Source organism: Prionailurus viverrinus, chromosome A2, assembly GCF_022837055.1.
Source record: "Prionailurus viverrinus isolate Anna chromosome A2, UM_Priviv_1.0, whole genome shotgun sequence".
Lineage (NCBI taxonomy): Eukaryota > Metazoa > Chordata > Mammalia > Carnivora > Felidae > Prionailurus > Prionailurus viverrinus.
This window is the reverse complement of record NC_062562.1, coordinates 150379527-150406661: the sequence shown is the minus strand read 5'-3', so window position 1 is coordinate 150406661 and position 27135 is coordinate 150379527. Positions and strand designations below refer to the sequence as shown.

At 43.2% G+C, this 27135-nt stretch overlaps 1 protein-coding gene across 2 annotated transcripts in view; it reads right to left on the bottom strand.

Annotated features, from left to right (window-relative positions):
• The window catches only part of LRGUK (leucine rich repeats and guanylate kinase domain containing), a 107233-nt gene extending 84645 nt beyond the window's left edge, over positions 1 to 22588 (bottom strand). Inside the window, exons 1-5 of one of the 2 annotated variants that reach the window (XM_047848869.1) lie at positions 22292 to 22588; positions 14961 to 15068; positions 12374 to 12455; positions 8856 to 8956; positions 5179 to 5260 (exon numbers count right to left, since the gene is read on the bottom strand). In XM_047848869.1, coding sequence (XP_047704825.1) covers positions 5179 to 5260; positions 8856 to 8956; positions 12374 to 12455; positions 14961 to 15068; positions 22292 to 22588 — 670 coding nt within the window. The remainder of the gene's footprint in view (positions 1 to 5178; positions 5261 to 8855; positions 8957 to 12373; positions 12456 to 14960; positions 15069 to 22291) is intronic. The other variant, XM_047848870.1, reaches the window with a different exon arrangement.
• Positions 22589 to 27135: the final 4547 nt, after the last annotated feature.

The following is a 27135-nucleotide window of genomic DNA, read 5'->3' as shown; positions in this document are numbered from 1 at the left end:
CTTGTTCCCCTCAAATAGAAAAGACACATTCTCACTAAGGAAGGCTCGAACAAATATAAAAAGCACAAAAAAGAGAAGAGCCAAACTTCTAAAAAGGGCACACGGAATGGCAGCAGGTTAGGAGAGCCTGCCCTGCGGGATACAGCAGGGAGCACTGGCTAGCTCAAAGCTGGGGGTCTTCGAGGGCATTCCTCAGTCCAGCAATAGCAGCATCACCTGAGAAGTGGTTAGAAATGCAAATTCTCGGGGCACCTGGGTGGCTCAGTCGGTTAAGCGGCCGACTTCAGCTCAGGTCACAATCTCGCGGTCCGTGAGTTCGAGCCCCGCGTCGGGCTCTGGGCTGATGGCTCAGAGCCTGGAGCCTGCTTCCGATTCTGTGTCTCCCTCTCTCTCTGCCCCTCCCCTGTTCATGCTGTGTCTCTCTTTGTCTCAAAAATAAATTTAAAAAGTTAAAAAAATAATAAAAAAAAAAAGAAATGCAAATTCTCAGCCACCACCCCAGACCCCCTCAGCCAGAAGTTCTGAGGGTGCAGGCCAGCAAGAGGTGCTTTAACAAGCCCTCCAAGGGATGCCGATACAGCTCGGGTTTGAAGCTTGGCAAATAGCTATTTTCAAAGAAATTAATAATCTTCAGATTTAAAACATGTTTGATGGACACAGGTACAGCATTTGCCCCCACATGGCCTGTTTATATTTATTTTTAAAAATCTAATGAACACTTTTTTTTTTGAGAGTGAGTGATCAGGGGAGGGGCAGAGGGAGAGGAAGAGGAAGAGAGAATCTCCAGCAGGCTCCAAGCTCAGCGAGGAGCCCCGATGCAGGGCTTGATCTCACAAACTGTGAGATTGTGACCTGAGCTGAAATCAAGAGATGCTTGACTCACTGCCATCCAGGCGCCCCAAAAATCTAATGAACACTCTTGAAATCACCCCCACCCCCACCTCCAGCCCAAGAAGTAGAACATGAGCCATAATCTCCCTCTGCATGCCTCTCCTGTTGTACCCGCTGCCCCCCTCTTGGAGACTACCACTGTGCAAACTATTTCCTCTTCCTTTTCCCCTTTGGTTTTACACAAAAATTGTACTTAATTTTATTAAGATGCATCCCTATTGCTGCATGGAGATCTATTTCATTTTCAGTACTATATGATATGCTAGGATGAGCATAACATAATTTGTACTTTCTCTTATCAATGAGCATCTGGGCTGTTTCAATTTTTTGCTATTGCAAGCAGTGTTGCTCTGAGCCTTCTTATTCAAGCCTCCAGATACTCCCGTGCTCAACTGCCCACATGTAGGATTGAAAGCGCCAGGCCATGGGGAATTTGGATGTTCAACTTTATAAAAAGAGCATAAAATTGCTTTCCAAAGCAGAACTAATTTCATACCCAAAGGAAGAAAAAAAAAAAAAAAAGATCCTTTTGACCTACATGTTCTCCAACACTTGATATTTTTAGATTTCTTAAATTTTATCAATTGAATGAATATGGTATCTCAGGTGGTCTTGGGATGCATTTCTCTGAACACAAATGAGGCTGACAACTAGTCATATGTTTATTAGCCTTATCTGATTCATTTTCTGTAAAGTTCTTTTTATACATCTTCTCCAGTCTTCCGATCTGGAAACATGGAATATATTTCTCTTTAGTTAGGTCTTCAATGCTCTTCAATAAAGTTTTATTATATTTCCCCCCCACAGGTCTCAGTCATTGTTAATAAGATTCATTTTTATTGCTCTTGTAAATGGCGTCTCTCTTTTAAGCTGTGTTTTCTAATTGCTTGCGATGTAGAGAAATGCAATTCACTTCTGTCTATTGAAGTCACATCCAACTGCTTTGCTGAACTCTCGAAACTATTATTTCTAGTAGTTTATTACCAGTTAGTTTTGATATTCTCTATGGACAATCATATCATTTGCAAAAAAAAATGACTTTAATCTTCTCCTTCCAATCTTTACACTTTCAGGTTTTTTCCTCTTGCTTTAGAGTGCTAACTAAAACCTCCAAAACAATGATGGATAGAAGTGGCGACGGTGGTGATCTTTGCCTTGCTCCCAATTTTAGAGAATGCTTAGAACATGTCCCCAGTCAGGACAAAGTTTGTTTCAAATATTTTTGTAGACATTACCAAGTTGAGGAAACTCCCCATTATTAGCTTACTAAGAGCTTTTTTATTGCAAATTAGATTTTATTAAATTTTCTGTATCTATTGGAGTTTCTATATCTACTGATCATATGGTTTATTTCTCTTAATCTGTTAATGTAGTTACTGACATTTATGGCCTCTCTAATATTAAATTATCCTTATATTCATGAGGTAAACCAAACTTGGTCATGGTATATTAACTTTTCTCAAATACTGTCAGATTCAGTTGCCAGCATTTGTTCAGGATTTTTATATCTAGATCATGAGTGAAAAGAGCCTGCCATTTTCCTTTCCCTTATTCTTCTTTGTCTGCTTTTGGATATCAAAGTAATCTCATTAGAATCAATTGTGAAAATGCCTTCTATCCTTAACCTTGAAAGAATGTGTTCATTATTGGAAGATCGGTTCTTAAAAATTTGGGTCTGGTGGATTTTTTTAATATGAGGGTTTTAATTTAGTTAATTTATAATGAACTGCATTTATAATTACAGGACTATTTCCAAATCAGCATTTTGGTGATTTTTCTAGAAATTTTTCCACTACATCTAATATTCAAATGTACTGGCATTAAAAAAGTTGTTTAACAATTCTTTTTTATTGTAAGGCTTTTCATTCTTTTCAAAACTCTAATCACATACACAGTATGACACATTTGAACAGAACAAAAGAGGCATATTTGGTACTGTTTAAAAAACCAGCTTGTCTTTTCAAAATGGTAAGCTAAAAAGTTTATTTCATTAATAGTTTACAAAGAGTACCTTGTTTTGATTACTTGCATTTGCATTTTAAAAAACACAGGTGAGGGGTGCCTGGGTGGCTCAGTCAGTCAAATGTCCGACTCTTGATTTCAGCTCAGGTCACGATCTCATGGTTCAGTTTGTGGGATTGAGCCCCGCATCGGGCTCCGTGCTGACAGCACAGAGCCAGCTTGGGATTCTCTCCCTCCCTCTCTGCTGCTCGCTCTCAAAATAAATATATAAACTTAAAAAACCCACAGGTGAGAAATGACACCATGTGACATTTTAATTATGTGTCCATGTTCTGAATTTCAATTGGTTCTAATGTAATAATTACAGCTTTTTATACTTTGGAGATAAGCCTGAATTGCTACATCTAAAGTCAAGTTTAAAGAACAAAAAACAAAAAACAAACTCTAATTCCTTTCTTCTAATTCCTTTCTTCATCAGTTTTAGGTTCGTCATAATAGTTTAATAGTTTAGTTTTTTACAAGGAAAGATAAATGTATATAGAACTTAAGACTTTCATGATAGAAATGTTTCAAACTGCACCCTCTATTTTGAGCCCACAGAGCCCAGACTGTCAACTGACAGAGCTCATTCAGGGTACCCTGAAGATTAGACAGAACTCTGGAAGCTCACTCCCTTCTGGCTGGGATGAGTTTGGGGGGAAGCCGGCTTCTAGACCAGTCCTTCCCAACGTTAATGTGCACTCACATCACCTGGGGGTCTTGTTAAAAATGCAGAGTCTCATTTCCGGGGTCTGGGGCAGAGTCCCAGAGCCTGCATTTCTAAGAAGTTCCAGGCAATGCTGATTTTGAGGCCACCAGTCTTCCTGGAGCAGTGTTCTTCGAGGTGGCCTGAGTGGATTTCTGAGCCAGGCGGCTTCTGGACCGTCTGCCTCTACCTCCCTGCAAATTCAGTATGTACGACTGTCATACGTCAAATGGAAGTTCTACGGCCAGGTGCTGCTCGTGTGTACTACTTGTAGTTTGCCATCAAAACATTTCATTTTGATCATTTTCTCATTAGGCTACATTCAAGAGAACTTGCCCTCGTCAAGAGCACCATCTAAATGCCCACTAACAGTTCATTCTCACACCCCAGTTCTAAAGAGCGTGGCGCTACATTTTAAGTGTCCCATCATACGTGAAAAAGGGTTTTGTTTTTGTTTCCAACAAAATACGTCTTCAAGAAAACACATCTTCTGTTCTCCCCACGTCTCGGTCTCATTACAAGTCTAGTGTTCTAACTGCTGCCCTGTCCCTGGAATGAGGCACCCAAGGGCAATCAATCCATTCCCCGCTCGACCCTGAAAAATCCTCAGGTGGCTAGAAAGATACTGAGAAAGAGAAGGCGCTGCTCCCTTCTCAGAAAACATCAGTCTCTGGTGTAAAGAGGCTGAAGCTCATTAAACTCACAGATCCCCAATTAACCCCTTAGGCTCTTGAGGCTGGAGTGGGCCTGCTTTAAGGTATTTGCTCTGTTTGCACGGGAGCCTGACTCAAGCAAAAGAGACGTTCCTGAGGCTGTTTGCTCATCAAAAGTTGTTGGTTTTGCTTTTTAAAAAAAAAAAATGAAAGTATATTTTAAATGCACTAGAGAAGCTTGCTATTCAAAGGGAGCTTACTATAAATGCTTTCGTAAAATAAAAAATCACTTATATTCCTTTTGGTCATGGCTGGATTTTCAGATATTGAATTTAAATAAATGAGGGCCCAAGTTTAAGTAAATTTGAAGAGTTAGTTAAAACAGAACTTCTTGGAGCGCCTGGGTGGCTCCGTCAGTTGAGCATCCGACTTTGGCTCAGCTCATGACCTCATGGTTCATGGGTTCGAGCCCCACATTGGGCTCTGTGCTGACCGCTCAGAGCCTGGAGCCTGCTTCAGATTCTGTGTCCCCCTTGCTCTCTGCCCCTCCCCTGCTCGCGTGCACGCGAGTGCACGCACGCTCACGCTCTCTCTCTCTCTCTCTCTCTCAAGAATAGACAAACATTAAAAAAGCAAAAAAACCCCAGAACTTATCTGGTTCTACAAATAAAAATCAACCTATGTTTATGAGAAGAATGACTGTCTTACTTAGCTTTTTGGGTGTAAGATGCTCCTGACAAGCCTGGCTTATGATCTTACTCCTTGGTAAATACACTATCTTTCTTCCTTTTGCGAATATCAATTCTTAACCACTCAGGTGCGTCAGCCATCTCTAGCAAATTCTGCCACCACTTCACGTCATCCAAGTATACGCTTATTAATGGGCCTATGACGCCCGAATTTCCCCTTTGTACATTCAAAGGATACTGTCCAAAATGAGTTTAGTGAGAGCCTGGTAAGCCGACAAATCACACATTTCAGAAATTTGGTTGCAGGAAAAATCCACCTTCTGATGAGAAAAAGAGAACAGGATGTCAAAGGTTTTTTTTCATTCACTTAACCACAACAATTCATCGCACAAGAAAAACACCCTTCTGGGTGCGGGGTTAGAGTTTAGAACTGAAAATACGCCACGGCTAACACAGCTATTTCCTTACCAGATCCTCGTCTGCTCACTCTGAGGGGTACTGGGGAGGAGCCCCTTCCCTGTGGCCGGTGCAGACACCGCGACAACCCAGACGTTTTCGATTCCTGACGTTCCTCTCTCCCTTTCCAGCAGTTACTTCAAACTTTCTTAATCTCCCTTGAAGACGCCCCTCGATTTCACTCTTACCACCTCGTCTTTCATTTTGTCTACTGCCCAGGAAGCTGAGCTCACTGAGCTCACATTCTTATCTTCCCTGTGCCTTTTCTACTCCGCGCAAGTGCCAGAAAAATCTTTCCCATTCATCCCTCAGGGCTACATCTCATCCACTTAACACCCTTTCTCAAAATTGACTATTTTAGGAAAGCATTTTCGGCAACATCAGTCGTTCCTATTCAAAAACCAGGAGACTGAAAAAAACGTGCAAGGACTTTAACTTCTCACCCACTAGCAAAAGATGAACAAAAATGATTAAGAAATAAAACTTTTCAAAACACTGATCCCACCCCCAAACAAGTACTAAGATTATTTTATCAATGTATTAAATACGAAATACTTGAAATATTAAAACTTTTCCATACTGAATACTAACAAACATGTTGGAAACACAAGTGGCAGAAGAAAACGGATCAAGTCAATTACAGGCACTATGGCAACAGGACCACATAGTCAGTAAAACACAAACGTGCGGACCACGTGAAGAAATAGTAACGTGCAAACAAAATGCTGTTAGTATGAAAAAACAAACAAGCAATGGGAACACCACGTTTTATGCAACCATACGTTCCAACTAGGTAAAAGGCAGACCATGACCAAAGTAAGAAGTCAGTGTGGCATGATAGAATGAAGTTCCATATTCACTTTTGTCTTCTGTCTAGTTGTGATAGACTTGACATAAACATAATGATCTAGGCTTTCTTGTAATTAACGCTTTTTATTAACACCGTTCTTCTCGTGCCACAGCTGCGCCTGCTCATCTCTAACTCTACCCCTGTGGGGGTGATACGCCAATATTGTGCCCTCTATGCGGCTATGATGCCAGCCTGGCTGAGAGACCTTAAAGGGCCCTGAGATCGCGGACTCCCCCTGGGAGTTCCAATGGACCTGAAGTCTTGCCTAAAGTCCCATCCGTCAAATGAACCTTGTGTACCTGCTAAAAGCAAAAGCATTCTGGGAAATACCAAGAGCGTTTGAGAACAAGCCTCCGTTCTTCAGAGGTATGCCTTCTTGGCTGGTGGCACAAGGCTCACAGATATTAAGTGGAAAGGAAGCAGAGCTTTTCAAGGCGGTGGCCTGTTGAACACAGGCCTGACTTACCGGGAAAGCACAGGGAGGATTACATAAGATAATGTACTGAAAACACAGGAAGGCCGTGGTCATTGTCCCCAGGCTCACGCAGAGTTCGTGTGGGGCTGAAGCACCCCGCCAGGGCAGTCTGGCAATTTGCAGGCACTTCCGTAAAGTTACCAACAGATTAGCTCGTTGCTCTTGGGGAGCTCAGGACCTTAAAGATGGGGTATCTGAGATGCTTTTGTTCATTCGTGAAGCCTCCTTGGGGGAGGAGGTGGTAAGGATGTGAATGGAAGAACTTCCAAGGAAGTTTTTCTCAGGGATGGGGTCACGCTGTTGCCATGACTAAGTGGCCTGGGGCTTAGGACAAAGCAGAAGGGGGCAGCAAAGGAGGGAAAAGAAAACAGCCCTGCAAATACAATTCGTGATAACCTGGAGACCATGTGGCCCCACACCGAGTACAAACAGGTACCTCGTGTGGCTTATTTGGACAAAGGAATGTCACCTTGGCAATCACTCTAATTTCGAAGGAGGAAAAAAAAAACCCACTACTGACAAAAATGGAGTGAACAGAAGAAAAATTAAGAAAAGTGTCTCACTGGCAATACAGGTGATGTGAGGTTCTTGATTTCACACAAATTTTCATATTTGTGCAAGCTCCAGCAGAATACTTGGGATCTAAGGCAATTCGGTTTGTAAGTAAAATAAAATAGATAATAAAAGGCAATAATTGATGCCCATTCCTTAAACTACTTAATGAAATATTTTAGTCTACTAGATTATTAATCCCAAGCTTGTGGCAATGGTTCCCAAATTTGCCGGCACATTAGAGCCTCCTGGGGTTGTTTTAAAAATTCCACGTCCGGGGGGCACCTGGGTGGCTCTGTCAGTCAAGCATCCCACTCTCAATTTTGGCTCAGGCCTTGAGATAGAGCCCTGACTGGAACCTCATGTTGAGCTCAGAGCTGAGGGTGGAGCCTGCTTGGGGTTCTCTCTCTGCCCCTCCCCTGCTCATTTTCTCCTTCTCTCTCTCAAAAATAAACATTAAAAAAAAATAATAATAATAAAGTTTACTTATTTTGAGAGAGAGAGAGACAGAGCATAAGTGGGGGAGGGGCAGAGAGAGAGGGAGACACAGAATCCGAAGCAGGCTCCAGGCTCCGAGCGGTCGGCTCAAACCCATGAACCGTGAGATCATGACCTGAGCCAAAGTTGGACGCTTCACTGACTGAGCCATGCAGGCCCCCAAATAAACTTAAAAAAAAACAATAAAATAAAATTGGTGACAGTTAATAATTAAAAAAAACAAAAAAAAAAAAAATTCCAGGCCTGGGCCTTACCTTGGACCTCTTGAATCAGACTCTCTGGCACTGAGATCCAGCCATTAGTTTTGAGAAGTCCCCACGGGACTGCAATGTGCAGAAAAGTCTGGGAACCACCAGTCTATAACCTCTCTGCTGAAGTGTGGCCCATGGACCCCCAGCAGGGGCATCGCCTGAGGCGGTTGTTAAACACCCCAGTCTCAGGTCTGACTTGGGATGTCCTGGCTCAGAATCCCTAGTTTCACAAGAGCCCCAGGTGGTCTGTGTGCACATGAATGCACGAGACACGGCACGGAACAGGCTGCTCACAGGGTTAAGTTCAGTGTCAGATGCAGGAGCAACCTCAGAGATGGATGCAGATCTGAAATCATTGCTCAAAAAAAAAAGAAGAAGAAGAAGAGAAAAAGAAAACGGGGGGGGGGGGGGGGGGAAGGTTGGATCAATAAGGAGGCAAAATTTGAGCTCCCAAGGAAATTTTTACAGATTTTCCAGGTATAAAATTTTATACTGTGTTAAAAATACACAAATAATTGCCAGTATTTGAATGTGGGGGAGAGACCGAAGGAAGTCCGTTGCTTCAGCCTGAACACTATGCTTTAGCAAAGCTTCCTAAAGAGATTATCTGCAGACAGACCACCTTCCTTTTCCATAAACAAGTGATACACACATCCCCTTTTATTTCATTTCAGGCCTTTATACGATTTACTCCCATATCTTATGCTCTCAAAATTCCCGATTTACTCCCATATCTTATGCTCTCAAAATTCCCTATTTTAGTGCTGTTTTGCTTGTGAATGTCCTTTGCAGACCGGTTAACGTATGTAATTAATGTATTGATAAAACTCTACCTTGAGATTTTTGGGCGGCTTGAAATTGAAGAACGTAGTCAGTTTGTTGTGAGAAGCATTAAGTTCTAGAAGGTAAGGCATACAACTCACACAGGACAAATCTGAGGGGAAAAACAAATACAGAACAAGATAAGCCAATAGAATAAAAATTAGACTAAGCCGTTAAAAACAGCATGTGTTACATCAGAACATTTTTTAACTACACCAGTTGCAGGCACTAAATTATTCCAAACAAGTGAGATGGAGAAAAATAGGAATGTGTGAAACACACCAAGGGTAGAAAGCTCTCCATGAGCTCCTAATTTGAACCTTCCTCCCCAGGGCCTCCCCACCACTCCCATCCCTCTTTTCAAGTGACCAGTGCACCTCCCATGTCCCAGCCCGCTCTCCCGTGCACTAACAGCCAAATGCTTCAAAAAGTACCAGCCTTGGAGCCAAGGACAAGAAACGAAAGCCTTAGATAATCCTCTTGATATTAGCCCCTAAGTAACTGAATTAAGTCTTTTCAGAAAGACCGAAAATGCCCCAGTTAGAGAACTTTCTTTGATATAAATTCAATTTTGTTGTAGTTGGACTGAATCCTAAACCTCATTAATTATTTGAAGTGATTTCAATTATTGCTATTATTTTACTTGGACTCTGGCTTGGTTTGGAAGCAGGTCAGAGTTTTCCATTTGATCCCAAGCAAAGACTCTAAACCTCGAATACCAAGTAAAGGGTTGGGCTCCGAGGCTGGTACATATAAAACACAAAAACGGTGACGTGCTCTGCGGCCTTTCTCTGCCCCTTTAGGGCAGAGGCTCGCTTCTGGGCAGCAGGAGTTAGAAAAAGACACAGAAGACTCCTAGGAGGAGGATTTAGCAGGAACACCTGTTTCCACCTGAAAACAGTCATAATGACAGCATCCCCTGCTCTTTCTCTCTTTTCATTCTATGTCACAGGAGCAGCTATTAGGATCCCTCAGAGGAAGGCCCCTGGTGGGAGGATGGAGCCCCCACACCTGAAGCTGAGCCCACTGCTTCGCCCTGTCACCAGGTGGCAGACACACCCAGAGAAGTGGGCAAAGCCAGCAGCCAGGGCCCTGCCCAGGAGCAGGTGAAGCAGGCACCATGAGTGACAGCCACCCAGCCCGCCCCTTTCTCAAGATCCCCACCAAATTCTACTTCATTCCTCTGTTCTAAGTCACACCCTTTGTTAGCCTGTCTTTATGGAATTGTTCTCGGACAGACAAATACACTGAGACTTTAACACTTTGGTGGCAATTGATGCCGTGAAGGAAGGCCGCCTGGAAAAGGACACCGGAGAAACGGCCATTACTTCGCAAGTCTTGCCCATTTGTCCTTCTGAGCTCAGCTCCATGTCTAGCAGTCAGTAGTGGCCTCGACACTATTACGGTCCAGCAGCCCCGGAACCTCCCTGGAGCTGATCTTTCTGTGGGCAGGTAGGTGCCGCACGGAGGAGCTGTCTTAAGCAGAAGCAGCAGCTACCACGCAGATGGAGATAAGGAAACGGCGAGTACGTCTCACGCCTTATGCACCACCAAAGCCTTCAAATCACTCTGACAGGGAAAAAAAATGCATGGTCTCGGTTGCTGGGCTTCTGACCCACGCAGGCCCAATGATCCCCACTCGGTGCAATGACCCCCGTGTCCACCAGATGGCAGGAGTTCCTTGCGTCTACGACGGTGGTTCTCAAAGTGTGGTCGCGGACGGGGAAACATCCGCTTCCCCAGGGAACTAATTTAGAAATGCAAATCCTCAAGTCCCACCCCAGAGCCACAGAATCAGAAACTGAGGGTGGGGCACAGCCATTGGCGTTTTAACAGGCCCCCCAGGTGACTCTGATGCAAGTTGAAATCTGGTCTACATCATAACGTTTCAGAAAGCTGCGCCTTACAGTTGGTTCCCAAACACTTGATGAGCTACAAAAATGGGCCGTAAAAGATTAAAGAAGACTGATGGGAGGAAAGCGCCATTCGCAACTGTGGATGCCAGGGTATGAAGCCCCCATGGCTACACGGGGCAATTCCTTATCCAGGAAAGGAAACCAACCTTGGAGTGGTGGGGGGCGGGGCAGCTCCTGCCAGAACGAATGCCGAGAACTGTTGCCCAAGATTGGATACTTAGATTTGCTTTAAGATAACCCTGGGGAGGGACCCCTAGGGTGGCTCAGCCGCCCCCTCCTGATCTCTGCTCAGGTCCTGCTCTTTGCTTCAGGGAAGGAGCCCTGGCCAGGCACTTCACTGACAGTGGGGAGCCTGCTTGAGATTCTCTCTCTCCTCTCTCTCTGCCCCTCCCCTGTTGGTGCACGTACGTGCAGGCTCCCGCTCGCGCGCGCTCTCTCTCTCTCTCAAAATAAATAAATAAATAAACAAACGTTTAAAAAATAAATAAAACATTAAAAAAAAAAAAAACAACACTAAAATATCCCCGGGGAAGGTGGAGAGAGAGGTATAGGTAAAACCAGACGGGCCATGAGCCAATAAGTGTGGAATCTTGAATGTTCATTACAATAGTCTCCGATTGCACTTTTGTAATTTTCCATTAAAAAAAAAAAAGATTTAAAACAACTAGAAAAAAAGTAATAAGTCTTTCAAAACAGTAGCATTTGAGGAATAAACAATGCTGGAATACTTCTTAGCCACTGAAAAGCAAGGCTGAATTTTAATTATTGCTGTCATAGGAGGGGAAGAAATCAGACACGAGCCAGGGAAAACCGCATCAGCAACATTTAACTGTCACAATAAAGGCCAAAGAAGCGAGTGGAAAGACGATCAGTGAAGAAAACAGGTTCGAAGTAACAACTGCTGACTTCCACCGAAGTGTAAGCAACAGACACTGGCCACTTCGGCTTCAAATAAGACCCGAGAATTAGAAATAAGAATCAAGTTCCGAAGAAGATGTGACTAATTTCATTAAATGTGAGCAAGAGGTCACAACAAATACATGACAGGGAGCTACAAATGGTGGGAGTTGAGTCAACCACATGTATAGAGACAGCAGAAAAAGAGAGGAAAAAATAAATGTGTGAATCCCTGGTGCTCAAATAAGAACAGAGGTAACTGGCCAGAATTAAAACGTAGAAAGGCAAAATAAAGAAAAGAATCCATTAAAGGGGGAAAAAAAGGGGGGGGGGGACGGTGGGACCAATCATCTGCATTGAATAAACTAATAGTGGGAAAGACAAGGGAATCATCAAATATTCAGGAAGCATTTAAGAAGTAATGAGCCATCTCTTTCAAGGAAAAAACAAAGCAAACATTCAGGGGGCTACTCTTCAACATCACTGAGTGCATTTCAACGGTAGCATAACGTAATGTTTGCTGACCGGTGCCTCTTTCTTTACTCATCAGTCATGGTGACTTTTTTTTATATGCCAAGTAGAGCATCAATATGCAAATGGCTCCACAATAGCATTTACATCAAGTTTGGTGGAATTAAACCATATCAGGTACCGCAAAGCTTACATTTGGAAATAACTGAATGATCCATCAATCTACTAGAATGAAAATTACATACCTTCAATTTTATTTAGCGAAAGATCCAACTTTTGTAGGTGAACATATTCACAGAGAATGCTAATGTCAATTAAACCACAACCCTGAGAAAAGATAAGGAAAAACGCTTTAATGTTGCTTTAACAGGTTAGTCTTCAGCCTTCTCATAACACGTAGAAATAATAGATGACAGAAAGAAATCCAGAATTTCTTTCAAAAGTGTAGTAATTAAATGAAAGAACTAAATCTGAAGCCGACTACTAACAGGATCTCAAAGCAGACTACAGACTCCTTTTAAAAATGCATTTCTCTGAAGCAGAACGTAGCTTGAAAATTAGTGGTATTAGCAAGAACAAATACAACATGAAAAGGCAAATTGAAGCAGTGTCACATAGACCTTTAGAGCAGTTTTATTATTAAAAAACAGAAACAAAACCAAACCAAAAAAACACATCACGTAATAGCAGTAAGGCCAAAGCCTTTCTCTAGTAGAAGGCAGATGCCTGGAATTTAAATGAAATGCTAAAATTACTCAGGAGATCATTAATGACATTATCACCTACACTTAGGGTCCTCCTATTCAAAGCTCCTCCTTCACAGTGATCTCCTCTGTTCAAATAAAACTGAGATCCATAGGGCAGACTATTCCCAATTTGGAGATGAGGAATATGAGGGACAGAGAGGGATGGAAATAATCTAAAATCACACAGCAAGTTAGCATCAAAGTAGCTGATCCAAGTCTCCTGAATCCTTCTCCAGGATTCTTTCCACAAAATCTTGCTTCTAGAGAACTTCAAGATGGAGTGGAGGGGAATGTGGTCCCTTGGAACAGACTCTTATTACTGGTTTATGTTGCAGTGTCAGAATCAGAAAAGGCCAGCCAGTGAAGTATCCTGATAAGCAAGTTCTCTAATAGAATGATAAAAATGTTCAATGAAGGTGTAATAAATATGTACTGAAGGGGCGCCTGGGTGGCTTAGTCGGTTGAGCGTCCGACTTCGGCCCAGGTCATGATCTCACGATTCGTGGGTTCGAGACCCGCATCGGGCTCTGTGCTGACAGCTCAGAGCCTGGAGCCTGCTTTGGATTCTGTATCTCCCTCTTTCTCTGCCTCTCCCCTACTTGTTCTCTCTCTCTCCCATGCTCTGTCTCTGAAAAATCAATAAAAACATTTTTAAAATTTTTTTTAAAAATATGTACTGAAAACCTACCAGGTACAAGGCATTGTGCACAATGAGAAATACAGTGCAATGGTGGAGTAGACCTATACGGTGCCCCTAAGAAACTCAGGACTTTGGGAGGAAAGCCTGTGTACATAAGTAATAAGAAAAATTAAAAAATAACATGTAACTTAAGATATAAGGGGGGGGGGAATCACTAAACCAGGAAACCCTAAAAAAGTGTATTCAGTGAGACAGGTTATGAAGGCAAAGTAATTCAACATGTAATATCTCAAATGTAAGGAGGTCAGCGGCAAAGTAAGTTAAGTGTCAGTCCATCTTGCTGAAATAAATTTCAAAGGATTGCTTTTTTTTTTTTTTTTTTTTGGTAGATCAATTTAAGTCAGCACTACATACATAAGTAGAATACTGATTGAAATGGACTCGTATGGGGATATATTGGATACTGGAATGATCTACCACCCCGATGCCTAACATAGGGCAATGCACATAGGGTGCTCCCTGTAAGTTATTGCCTAACTGTCTGAGTCATCCACAAAATGTTATAAAGTGAAAAGAGTAAAAGATTACAGCCTTAATAGGCTATCCTTGAAGGATAGGCAATAGAACCGGCACAGAAGAAACGAGCTTAACATTTCTTGGATAGTTTACTAGTTCAAATCCAAGACAGAACAAGATTGCGACCGTATATGCTTTGTTTGCTGTGAATTATACTTAGCCAAATTATGGTACAATAGCAAAATTTCAATGTGCTTTTTTCCACCTATATATCTGCATTTATTGTGTGGATCTCCAAGGAATATTTAATACTTTACAATATAAGGAAGCAAAAAGAGTTAAATTATTTCTCTAGGATTATAAAGAAACAAAAGGAAGAGTCTGTACTTTGCTCTTACAGCTTCTCTTATGATAAAAGTGCCAAGATTATGTGTTAGTATTGATATCTTGAAAATTGATGAATAACAGTATGTCTGGAAAGTGAGTTATAGCTCAAAGCTACTTGTTTCTTGATATGCTTGGGAGTGGGAGCGGAAAGTCAATACCAAAATACTTTGTTCTCTTGGATTTAGATATTAATTTTAGTCCTGGCACTGATCAGAGAGAAAATTCTTAAAGAATTTTTGATTGGTTTCACAGAGTTAAATTCAACTTCTGGAAAGAAAGCATTGATTACTATAATATAGACTACTTAAGATAAAAGCAAGAGTCTAAAGGGAATGGAAACAAAGGAATTCAGGGCCTGATTACTGGATTGCCCAGGGCTCTTTGATGCCTAACATTACAGAAATAACTCTTCTTGTCAGTCTCCATCAAATGCAAGACTCTGAGATCTAGGGCCACCCCAAAAGCTATGAGTATCAGGAAAAATAGATATGGTCCAACCAGTATCAAGATGTAGCCAACCCATGGTGATCTTGTCATACTCACTGATAAAGTTAGATTGAGGTAGACCTGCTCAGTGCCAGAACCTGAGCGCCCCAACTGGTGAAGGGCATTGGCCACGACCTCCTCTCTCAGGACCCCATCAAATTCCTCCTGCAAAAAAACCCACAGACAAACAAACACCAGAGAGGACAAAGGACTTCCATTAGAAAAGAACAATCCACGTCCTTATAGACAGCACTTACCTTGTATATTACATACTCAGGAGCTGACCCCTCCAAAATTTACCAGCCCTGAAGAAAATTCTGTGTTGAGGACACATACATAGGACATATGATTAAACAAATATCTATCTAATCCGTGCTTTCATTGCCACTGCATTTTCAGGCGGTCACTTGCTTTAGGTATTCACAGTGAATGAACACAATGGCAGTGGAAGCGTCACCATTAGTGGTGATAGCTACGTCGATTGCTTCTCTGTTCCAGGCGCTAAGAGCTCTCAGTAAGCAACTCATTGAATCCTCTTGACAACCCTGAGGTAGGTACTCTTAGTTCCATTTTACAGGTGAAGAAACTAAGGCTTCCAGGGGTTAACTTGCCTGAAACCACATAGCTAGTATATGACAGAAACAGAGGACAAACTTGAATCTGTCTGACTCCAGGGCAATTCCAACCGCTGTACTAGACTGCTTGCCTACACCCAAAAGGATAGTTACATCCAAATTAAGGCAATTACTTTAAAAAAAATTTTTTTTATGTTTATTTTTGAGAGAGAGAGAGAGAGGGAGCGCGAGCGCATGTGAGACACAGAATCTGAAGCAGGTTCCAGGCTCTGCAGAGCCTGACTGAGGGCTCAAACCCAGGAGCTGTGAGATTATGACCTGAGCCGAAGTTGGATGCTTAACCAACTGAGCCACCCAGGCGCCCCAAGGCAATTACTCTTCTAAATCTGGTATTCTTGCTGGAAAAAATAGGTTCTTGATTTGCTTTCTATTAGCTAATTTTGCCAGATTCATACAATTTACAAGATTTATTCAAAGGGTAATAATCATTTCCATAAGGAGGTTGGCCCTTGGTCCATAGAAAGCCATGAACCAGTGGTGACTCCACATGCCCTCTCCCCCGCACCCCCCCCCCAAAAGAAAAACAGAAGAGACAACAGATAGATCAGTACTGTGTTTGAACTGACTTCGACTCTACAATGACTAACACTTTAACACTAACACCAGCATGAGGACACAAAATCCAGTAATCCCATCAATCACACCAAGATAACTAACCATGACCAGCATGGGGACCATGATGGCAAAACACCCTTTCCAGCTCTGTACTCATTCAGGAATCAACAATGATGCTCAGGCTGCTGGTACTGAGGTGCAACTACATAGGTGTATGCTACTAAAAAGAGTTTCTCCCCTGCCCCCAGCCCATTTCCACTAGCCCAGAGGAGCAAATATCGCTCATATGAAGATAGGGCACAGGCTTTGGGGCTGGGCAGGCTTTGCTTGAACCCCAGATCTGCCATTTTGAATTTACAACTTTGCCCATATTCTTCATCTATAAATAGGAAATTGTATTACCTTCTCTCAATGTTTTAGGGAAAATGAAAAAAAAAATAGTGCATATAAAGCTCTTAGTGCCTTGCCTAGAACTGTAGAAGTGTTCCCAATAAATGAGTTGTTTCTACTAATTGATGAAGTTAGAAATTCCACATCTTCATGTTTCATTCTTCCTTACCCATCAACCTGTTTACAAATGGAGGAGAGACTCACTTTTCTTTTTTTTAATGTAAATTTTAGATAGTTAACATACCGTGCAATAGTGGTTTCAGGAGAATTCAGTGATTCATCACTTGCATATAACACCCAGTGCTCGTCACAACAGACACTCACTTTTCTAAATAAAGTTCCAACTTCTTATATAAAGCCTGAGTAGGATTAGAGGTGGGGGTGTTACCTTCCCTCCAAAACTTTCCATCTAAACCTCTTATGTTTACCTGACCCACCCCTCTTTTTCCTAGATGTGAAAAGATCTTACACCTCTGACTGATAGGAGGTAAATGTCTGTTTTTCAACATAGCCACTGATACGGAGACTGGCCACACCGTCAGCATATTCCCAGATTCCCATAGCAAGCCTCCCCATGGCAACCCCCTCACACCTTCTTTGAGGTTCCTGCCATTTATCAGTATCACACCTTTCCCTTCTGATCTTGGGTCATTTTCAGACCTTTACAAGCCCTACCTTTATCTTGGATGGCTTCAGAATGCCTGAGGATGGCCATTCACCCCTACTACTCCCAAGCACATGCACATACACGTTTCCTTCTCAACTCCAGGCACTTTAAATGATCTCTATGCAAATTCCGCCACTCACTCCCGTGGCCATGCCCCAGACTGGGCCATGCCCAGTTAGTCATCATTCGAAACTGTTCCACCTTAGAAACCTCAGACCCTAGTATCCTACTCTGTGATCCTACAACTACCTGTCTTTCCACCTTTCCAACACCCACTCCCCCTGTTCTGTGAGGATGTCAAGATCTCCAGTTTGTTCCTCTTTCCCTTTCTCAGAGTCTATCTGTCCCCTCCTCCTCCCTTCTCTACTTGGTATGCCATGGGCAATTTCAGTGTCTCTCTACCCTCAAGTCTCTGACTGCTTGTCCCTTGACTGAAACTACCGCATACACGCCCAAACCTGAATCAAGTTCACAATCAACTACTGCGCTGAGGCGGGACGGTGTCATGTTCATCATTCATTTGGGATAAAAATCTTTATAGCAGGCCAGGCACATGCCAGCCAGGATGCTGGGCTCAGTGGACAGAATTATGAATAAGACATAGTGCCTATCCTTAAGGGATTTACAATTCAATCTGGGAGCCAGACAAGTACACGAGCAATTTCAATAGTTTGATAAATATTACAAGTGAGCGGGGTGCTTTGACTATAAGCAGGGCATCCATTTTATGTCAGTTCTAGTGGGGATTAGGAGGTTAGCAAAGGCTTGCTGGGGGAGAAAGCAATGAGGTTGAGACCCAAGTAACTGAGCTGTTCTGGCGAAGGGGAAGAAAGGGCAGGAAGGAGGACCAGGAAGGGTACTGCAGGCAAAAGGGGCAACGTGTACAAAATTCCAAAGGCGAAGGTGTGCATGGCCCACTGGGAAACGACGAGCAGCTCAAAACAGCTGAAGCATAAAGTGGGAGGGGGAATACAGTGCATGGTAGCTGGTGGGCGCTCAAACATGGCTAAGTGAATTCATAAACCTCTCCTGCCTATGAGCTGAGTGGGCTGGGAGAGGCCTCACAACCATGCATGCTGGTACCCCTGCAGAGTCAACTTTTAGCTTGGCCTGGTGCTGTTCCAGTCCCCTGCTCTGTATCAGCTGCCTTCTACCTCTGACCTTGGCAACCGAGTCTTCATCCACTCCTCCAGCCTTCAGGTGCCTCTACTCCTTAGTCCTTGCTCTCAGCAGGTGCACTTGCTTCCAAGGCAAAGCAGAAGCAGTCAGGCATCAACCCCCTCAGCATTCTGCACCTGTTCCTGGGCAGTGTTCTGCCCTTCACTGGGGTCTCAGAGGCAGACTGCTTTCTTGTCCACACTCAGGGCCCCCGCCTCCTGTTTCCTCAGGGACCTGGCTCAGGGACCAGCCACTTACCTGGGCCCGGGCCCTGTCACTTCTCCAGCTGTACAAGTCTGTGAGTCTCTTCAATCCTACACACTGCTTTAGCTACAGTTTCCCTAAATAACCAAGCTAGAGCAGAATTGCTTTTTCATCCTTTGGTGCCCCCTTGCTCCCCCCCCCCCCCCCCCCCGTCACTCTTCAACTCCCTTCAGGTGGGCTTCTGCCTTCACCACATTACAAAACCACATGAGCCAAGGTCTCCAACTGCCCTCAAATGGGCAAAGCCAATGAGCACTTGTTAGACCCCTTCCCACTTCACCTACTGGCAGCGCAACTCATTTCCACGGTCTTGAGACTGTTTCTTGCCTTGGTTTCCCATCACACAGCTCTTCTCTTCTTCTTCTCCTTCTCCTTCTCTTACCATTTCTTTCCAGCTTCCTTCCCTGATTCCTCTTCATCTGCTGGCGAAATACCTATACCCCCTGGGGGTCTTCCCTTGGCCCTCATCTCCTCTTTCTGATTGGCCTCACAGACTCCAGTGCTGAGTATCTCAGGTCTCCTACCCTTAGGCCCCCTCCCCTGATTTCCAGACTCATGTGATTCATAAAACCAACTCATTCATGCACAGCTGCACCTGTCCCCGTTTCCTATTGTGGTCAGTGGCCTTAACACACCCCCAGACCATGCCATAGACCTAACAGTCATCCTAGACTCACAATATTTAATAACTTAAATATTTTAAATGTCTTCATTTTAAGCTCCCTTTCCATCCCCACTCCCACTGCTTTGATCCAGACTCTTGTTTCTCCTCCATAGACATTGCTAGAGCCTTCTCATTGACATCCCTGTCTCCAGTCCTACCATCAGGGCAGTTCTAATCAATCTAATCTAATCTAATCAGGGAGGCTCCACTCTGCTCAGACACCCAAGTCTACAGTCTGTAAAACAGCATAAAACCCTCCACAATCTGACCCCCACCTCAGCTGCTCTCACCTGTAAATCATCAGTAGGAACAGCTGCCATCTCGCTGCCCATACAACCCCATCCACCAAGACAAGGGTCTGCTTCCCTCGAAGTCTCCCATGATCCCTGCCATCCAGCTGTCATCGGTACACAGCTCTGTGGATAACACTTGAGATGCTGAAGAGCTGTGACTTACATTCTTATCTGACCTTGAGGGGAGGGACCACGAATGTCCTCAATTATGTTCTCATCTTCTGTCTTTACTATTGCTATTATGCATTACCTCTATAATTTTTAGGAACCTACTCTTCATCAGACACTGTATCAAGAGTTTTAACAGACTTTCTTATTCAATTTGCTATTTATAACTGCCCCATGAGTAGGTATCATTTACCCACAGTTACTAGCAGAGTGCTTTCCATGCATCAGACACCTGTCGTGGGCCCAGATGCTTCTGCCCTATATAGTCAAAGTGTGCTTCCTACGTAGCAATCTTTCAGTGAATGTGTGTTCAAAGTCAGCTAAATTAACCAAATCACTTAATGAGCTATACTTAGCAGATAAAAAACATGTGCATTATGACTTGTATCGGTAACAGTAAAAATAATGTATTTTTAAGTATTTACACACATAGGTTCTTGTTTAATTCTCACATCTCCTGTGAGGTAGGTATTATTAGAATTCCCAGATTACAGATGAGACATAGAGGTGAAATAAATTGCTCAAAATCTCAAAACCAACCGAAGGCTGTACATAAATCTTTGACTGCAAAGGCAGTATTCTGAACAGCCTGTCTGGGCTACCTCCTTAAGTTCACCAGGGCTCTGGAGACTAATCACATTATAGGCACTCAAGAACCACTGGGACCATCACAGCATTATAAACCTTAACCAGGCTAGAAGATGGACATAAATCTCTGAACATGAAAGTCTAAATCTTTGCTTTTATAAGCTTTCAGTTTATTCGGCATGTTAAAACTTATTCGATACCATAAAATGCTAAAACAGGATGTAAGAACACAAAATAAATATTAATACTTAGAATATGAGTGGAGGAAATAATAAACTTTTCCACACACAGCCTACAAGCCAGGAATAACCAGTTCAAGTCAACCCCCACTATGGTTTGTTAATGGCATACTGAAGACAGATGAACACCGGCACTAATGAACCCCACAGCCCAAGAGCATGCGTTAATTAGAATAATAAAGTAAACCGGTGATCCACCTGCGAATTCCTTTGGGGGAAGCTGGTAGAAACCATGCAAACATCTCAAAGTTGTAAAAACACTGCTACAGTTTTGCAACAGACACGGTGAAGGGTAGCGAAGTACATCACCAAAGGATGAATAAAATAAGAAATAATTTTCTATTGTCCACTTTAAGAAAAACTAATTGTGTAACAAGCCCATATAGGTGGAGGTAGAAGAGGAGAGTCTAAATGGGAGGTAAGGGCAGGAAAATGAGCCAAATGTTGAAAGTGGGCAAAAGGATGTTACAAAAGAAGGGCGCCTAAGTAGGAAAAGAGTGCAGTTCATTAATGGCAGGACTGGAATAACACGGGACCGCGCAAATTACAGAGGCGTGAATAGGAAGAAAGAGGACAAATGGGAAAAGGAGTCTGTGAAAGAGAACAGGAATAACAAAGAAACACATGCTAAGAAAATGGGCAAAGATGAGAAGTGGTGAAGCCAGAACGTCACATAATGTCACAGGGGATACTGGAAACATTCTATTTCTCTGTATTCTATCTACTTTGGAAAAGAATTTGGAGCAGTTTAGACTATGAAGGAAGAGGAAAGGGGAGAGGAAAAACCTAAAAAAAAAAAAAAAACTATTAAAATTACGAAAAATACTGATTCTGAGTTTCCCGGCAGCCAAGACAAAGAGGAAAATCCAATCGTTTATTCAAAGCAAGCCAATCAATTTGTGTTTTTCAAGGAAAGCAAACAATGTATTAGAGACCAAGGGAAGGAAGTGAGAAGAGGTAGGAAGGGACCAACTCCCCACTCCTCCCACCCCTGCAAAAAACCCCAAAACCTAGGCCAGGGGGTAAAAAAGAGAGAGGATGATGATGAGTGTAGGAAAGAAGTAGAATTGGGTAATGTTTAGAAAAGGTATTGTAGAAAAGAGAGAATTTATATTAAGGTGAAGGCAATTAATGTGAACGTCAGGCAATACAGATGGGAATTTAAGAAACATTCCCCACCTGTGAAAATACTACCACAGTGAGCCAGCTGCTCGAACATTCTAAGGGTCTTTCTCTGGTGGGTGGATGGGTGGGTGTGTGGGTGTGCGTGTCTTGCATAATGCATTATATATCCCTGGCAGAAGCAATACATTAAACTTCTAAGTCACTTAATGTTTGAGTTCGCGCTTATCAGATTACATCACGAGAGTAATTTGTTGTTTCCTCGAGGAAGGAGGGTGAAGGGACTGCAAGCTGGAGAGTGTTGGAGCACCTCACAAAAGTCACAGAAAAGGGTGTAGGGGATGCCAAACACGAACTCTGCCTCTTCACCATACTGTCGAAGCACAACTTTTAAAAGCTAAATGTAGAACTCCCATACAAATAGGTGGGAACTTTTCCATGAGGACGCTGTGTAACTTGACTCTTAAGAAACCAAAGGTGCTACTGAGAAATAAAGGAGACGCGGGGAAATATTCCAGGCCAAGGGTGAGGAGGGAAGAAAGGGGCGGGAGCCTAGGCGCGGGACATTGCCACCTGAGTAGCAGGGCCGGACGCCTGGAGAAGGGAGCGGGGGGGGGGGGGGGGGGGGGAGGGGGGAAGGCACACCTCCAAATTCAGCATCTCGGACTCTGAGGACTCCTCGGATTCCACTTCGCCCTCGCCCTCGTCCCCGCAGTCCTGTCCGTCCGCGTCCGACTCCACAGAGCGGTGGACGAGCTGCGGGAGCAGGTAGGACGAGGCTCTGTGGAAAGTACCTTTCCGTCTCTGCCCCATGGGGGAAGAAGACCAGCAAGACTGACGCTCTTTTTCTGAGCGCGACAGTATCGACTGGGCTCCACGTGGTGAACTACCCTGGAGAGAGGAAGGCATCGGCCACTGGGGATCGCTCCCGGCGGTCGCCATCTTGTTTACCGGGTTGCCGAGGAGACTGCCGCCAGGGGAGGAGGAGCCGCAAGGGATTCTGGGCTGTAATCTCCGCTCCTCCGCGCGTCCTCGCTTAAGGTCTGCGCCGTCCCTGGAGCTTGACTTTTTCTTTGGTTTTTGTTTAGTTCGTTCGGTCGCTGGCTTTCTTTTTGCTTGTCTTTCTCATTTTCACCTTTTTTCTCCGCACCCCTTTGGTCTCCAGTTGTTTTCTCCTGGCCTGGTGGCCCCTCTTAGGGAATTTTCATCCCCCCCTAAGATCACCTGTGAGCCTCCTTCCCGCACCTGCCTCATTCACAAAGGCTCTTTCCGCGGAGTGGTACTTTGAAAGTGTTAGTCTGATGCTCTCTGTTGGAAAGCTAATTAACACTGAAATTTTACTCTATGCGGACCGCGGTGTTAGGAGACGAGGTCGTGCATAAATGAAATACAAGACATGGTTCCTGTCCTTCTTACTTAATTGCGGGTAATAAAGAGAAACTACCAGACGAGGACTGAGGGCTGATTTGCAATTAATTTACATTACCCGCCCCCCTTCCCCCAAATGATAAGCCATGTCCTTGGGGAGAAACACGGGTTATGGTCTAACAATCCAAAGAAGAAAAAAAAACGATTGTCAAATTGACACTGTATCTGAAAGCCTCTGAAAAGCTATTAGCATCCCATAAATAATTGTATTAGTCAAGTGACCTGCATTGGTAATTATTTTTATCTTGTTGCATAGGTTCCCTGTGCAGTTTCATAAAATACTCTTGCAAGATTACAAAGCATGATTTTATGCTAGTGTGATTTTATGTGACCCAAATCCCATAGCCTTGAGCTCCACGAAGTAGACACTCTATGGAAAAGCAGAATGAAAATTATAGTAACTATTATTGCCATAGCGATGACAATAGAAATCCTTGCAGGCAAGTCGCCCTCATCTTCCTGGCCTTACAGGGCCTTTTCTCCATGCTTCAGTGAAAGCAGTTGCAAATACAAAATGATCCTGTCAATGGCTGTCAGGGGAGAAGGCGAAAAAATCCTTATGGACACCATCCATTGACTATTATCTTTCTCAGTGCTTGAGGGACCGTTAAAACTGACATAAAGCTTTCAGAATTACCTTCCTTCATTATCTTGCTAGTCATAAATGTAAAGGCCACAATGAAAGTATCTCTTTTTGCTTGGCTCATCTCGCTGCTTGCTTATTTCTTTTTCCAGGGGGTAGAGACTCCTCCAAGGGATTTTTTTCTTCACTGTCACCCCCGCAGGACCTGGCTCTAGATAACTGACATAGGGAAGAAGGGGGCAGAAAGTATAAAAATGGAAACCCAGTGTAGTTTTGGTTTCTTAAAATAACTTAATCAGCATTTCTAGCAAAGCAAGATTTGCCAGTGTTAATCTATTGAGGACAATGCCTTAAGACAGAGTTAGGACCTGTCAAAGAATAATTTTCAAAAAACATAATTCTCATACAAAAAACTGAATGAAACAGGGGAAAGATTTTATTCAGCTCATTAAGTAATGAGAAAACCAGTATGATGGTTACAGGGTATTCAGAATACACAAAGAAAGGCATTCTGAAATAAGTTCACTAAGTTAAAGGGGGGAAAAAAACTGGTTAATGCCCTGCAGGATATAAGACTATACCTTTGGAATCAGGTATTTCTAAGTGCTTTCTTTTCACCTTCACATTTACCCTATGTCTATCCCCATTTGACAGATGAGGTAACTGAGGCCCAGAGAAGTTAAGTGACTGGCCCAAATTCAAGTGGTGGTGCTAAGATCCAAACCCAGAATGTTCAATTACCATTAGTGCAGATGGATAATGTGAGTCAAGGTAAAGGGACACAAGAGGTGTCAGAAGCATCAGTTAATGTTCTTAAGGATAAATAAAATAATTCACTCGAATGACCCTTTCATATATAATCATAGCATGTCAGAACTAAAAATAATTTTAAAGCTTATTGAATTTTCCCTTTTATAGAAGAAGGAATTGATGGTCCACCAGAGACAAAAACTTGCCCCAAATCACCTGACTTGTTAGCAGCTGAGCAGGAATTTGCACTTCTCATTGAGTTTGGACTTCTCGTTGCTCAATCTTTGCTCTTGCTACTTCACCAAAATGCTCCCTAAGCTGGAATTGTATGAAAAGAATCCCTACTTTGGGATTCTGGGCATCAAAAAAGAAGGCATGGGGCACCTGGGTGGCTCAGTCGGTTAAGTGTCCGACTTCAGCTCAGGTAACGATCTTGCAGTCCATGAGTTCGAGCCCCGCGTCGGGCTCCGGGCTGATGGCTCAGAGCCTGGAGCCTGCTTCCGATTCTGTGTCTCCCTCTCTCTCTGACCCTCCCCCATTCATGCTCTGTCTCTCTCTGTCTCAAAAATAAATAAAAAACGTTAAAAAATTAAAAAAAAAAAAAGAAGGCATTATCTCCATAAAAGTTGTGTTACCAGGTAGAGAAGACAGAATTAGGCAGAGGGAGAAGAGGTGAGGGCGGGGAGTATTTTGTCTAATCTCTTACTAGCATAAAACATCAGTAATTGCTTCCATTTATGCAGGGCTTATGGTAAACGAGGCCTATGCTCCGTGCCGTACATATCTCAGTTTATTATTCCAATTGCTCTCTGGAATAGGAATAGATACCCCCTTTTTACAAGGGGAAGAATGATGCTCCAAAACGCCAAGCAAATTGCACAGTCACACGGCTTGTGTCTACACCAAGATTCCAACTCAAGTCTTACTGGATCCCAAGCCTCTGATCTTAACCATTAGTATTCTGCCTTCTCGGAAGTATGAATTAGTTTCTCAGGAAGTAATTGTCAGGTACAGAGAGCCTGGCCTTGGTGAGATACTGAAAATTTTAGTGCATGCGCATACGTGTGTGTGTTGGGGGCCAGGCAGGAAGACCCTAGGGTTCTGGGACCAGGGAAGTAGAGTGGGGTGGGCAGGAAATGGGATATAATAATCCAGGAGAGGAAGGTCTTCTGTGATAGCCCTGGATCCTTTCCACTGTGGATGAGAGGAAGGAGAAAGTGGAGTAGTATCACCATGGTGCTGAACGGCACCTCTCTTGAGGACATACAGAATAGGCTACTGGGAGGGCAGAATCAAAGCGGTCAAGAGCTGTAGTCTGAAAGAAGGTGCTAATTAGAGCTTTAGCTACTAGGTAGCTTTGCCCCAATAATATTATTTACCCTTACTCTTAACTTTTCTGTGTGGCACAGGGGTCTCCCCCAGTCTGGAGCCAGCGTGCTAACGTAATTGACAATGGGAAGAAAAGGCAGGGACAGACTCTCTGTTTCCTGTATTTAGGGAGAGTACATTCCCAGGAGTACAGATATCAGACAAAGCAAGGAATGTGTGCCTCTATCCCCTTCATGTACCCAATTTTGCACCCCCTTCCCCCTTTTGTGTGACGAAAAACAGGCTGGACAGTGCTCCTCAGGAATCTGAGATGGCAGCACCTTGAACTCATGGTGCTTTTTATGGAATACTTAAATTCTTACAGAATATCATGAAATGGGAGGATAGGCCATAGGAGGCACCATTGCTATGACAATAACAATGAAAACATAAGCACAACGAATGTTTATGAGTACTTACTATGTGCCAGGTATCCTTATAAGTGCTTTATATATATTAGCTCATTAAATCCCTGTAAGGACCTTACAAAGCAGAGATTAATATTATCCCCATATTATAGATGAGTAATATAGGCTAGAGAGGTTATAACTCACTCAACCTACTTTGTCACGCAGTTGCAAAGCTAGGACTCCAAAGGACACAGCTTGGTTTCCCAGCCCACATCCTTAATCAAAACACTATACCTCCATTCAACCACTTTAGTAAAAGCTTGTGGGGATGTTATGGATTGAATTTTTGTGCCCTCCCCTTCCCCCACCCAAATTCAAATGTTGAAATCTAATCTCCAATGTGATGGTATAACAAGGTGCGGGGTCTCAGAGGTGATTAGGTCATAAAAGTGGAGTTCTCTTGAATGGGATTACAAGAGGCCAGAGAGCTAGCTTCCACTGTCTGCCATCTGAGGGTACAAGGGGAAGGTGGCAGTCTGCAAGCTGGAAGGTCCTCACCAGAACCTGAACGTGGCACCGTGGGCATCAAGATAAAAGGCACTATCTCTATAAAAGTTATGTTACCAGGTAGAGAAGACAGAGTTAGGTAGAGGGAGAAGAGGCAAGGGGAGGAAGTATTTTGTCTCAACCCTTATTAGCATAAAACATCAGTAATTGCTTCCTTTTATGCACTTGCAGCCTTCAGAACTGGGAGAAGTAAATTTCTGTTGCCTATAAATCACCCAGTCTTGGTACTCTATTACAGCAGCTCAAATTGACTAAGACAGAGGAGACCCTTGAAGTTGAGATAATTTAATTCATTAACATCATACCCTTTTATGTTCTCTTATCCCTTTCTAAGAAGAAGAGACGATTCTTCATAAGGAAGTTCATTATCTAATAACAGCCTAGTGGGACTATAGACATTAAACAAATAATTACACAAATAAGCATTTAATTTCAATTGCCAT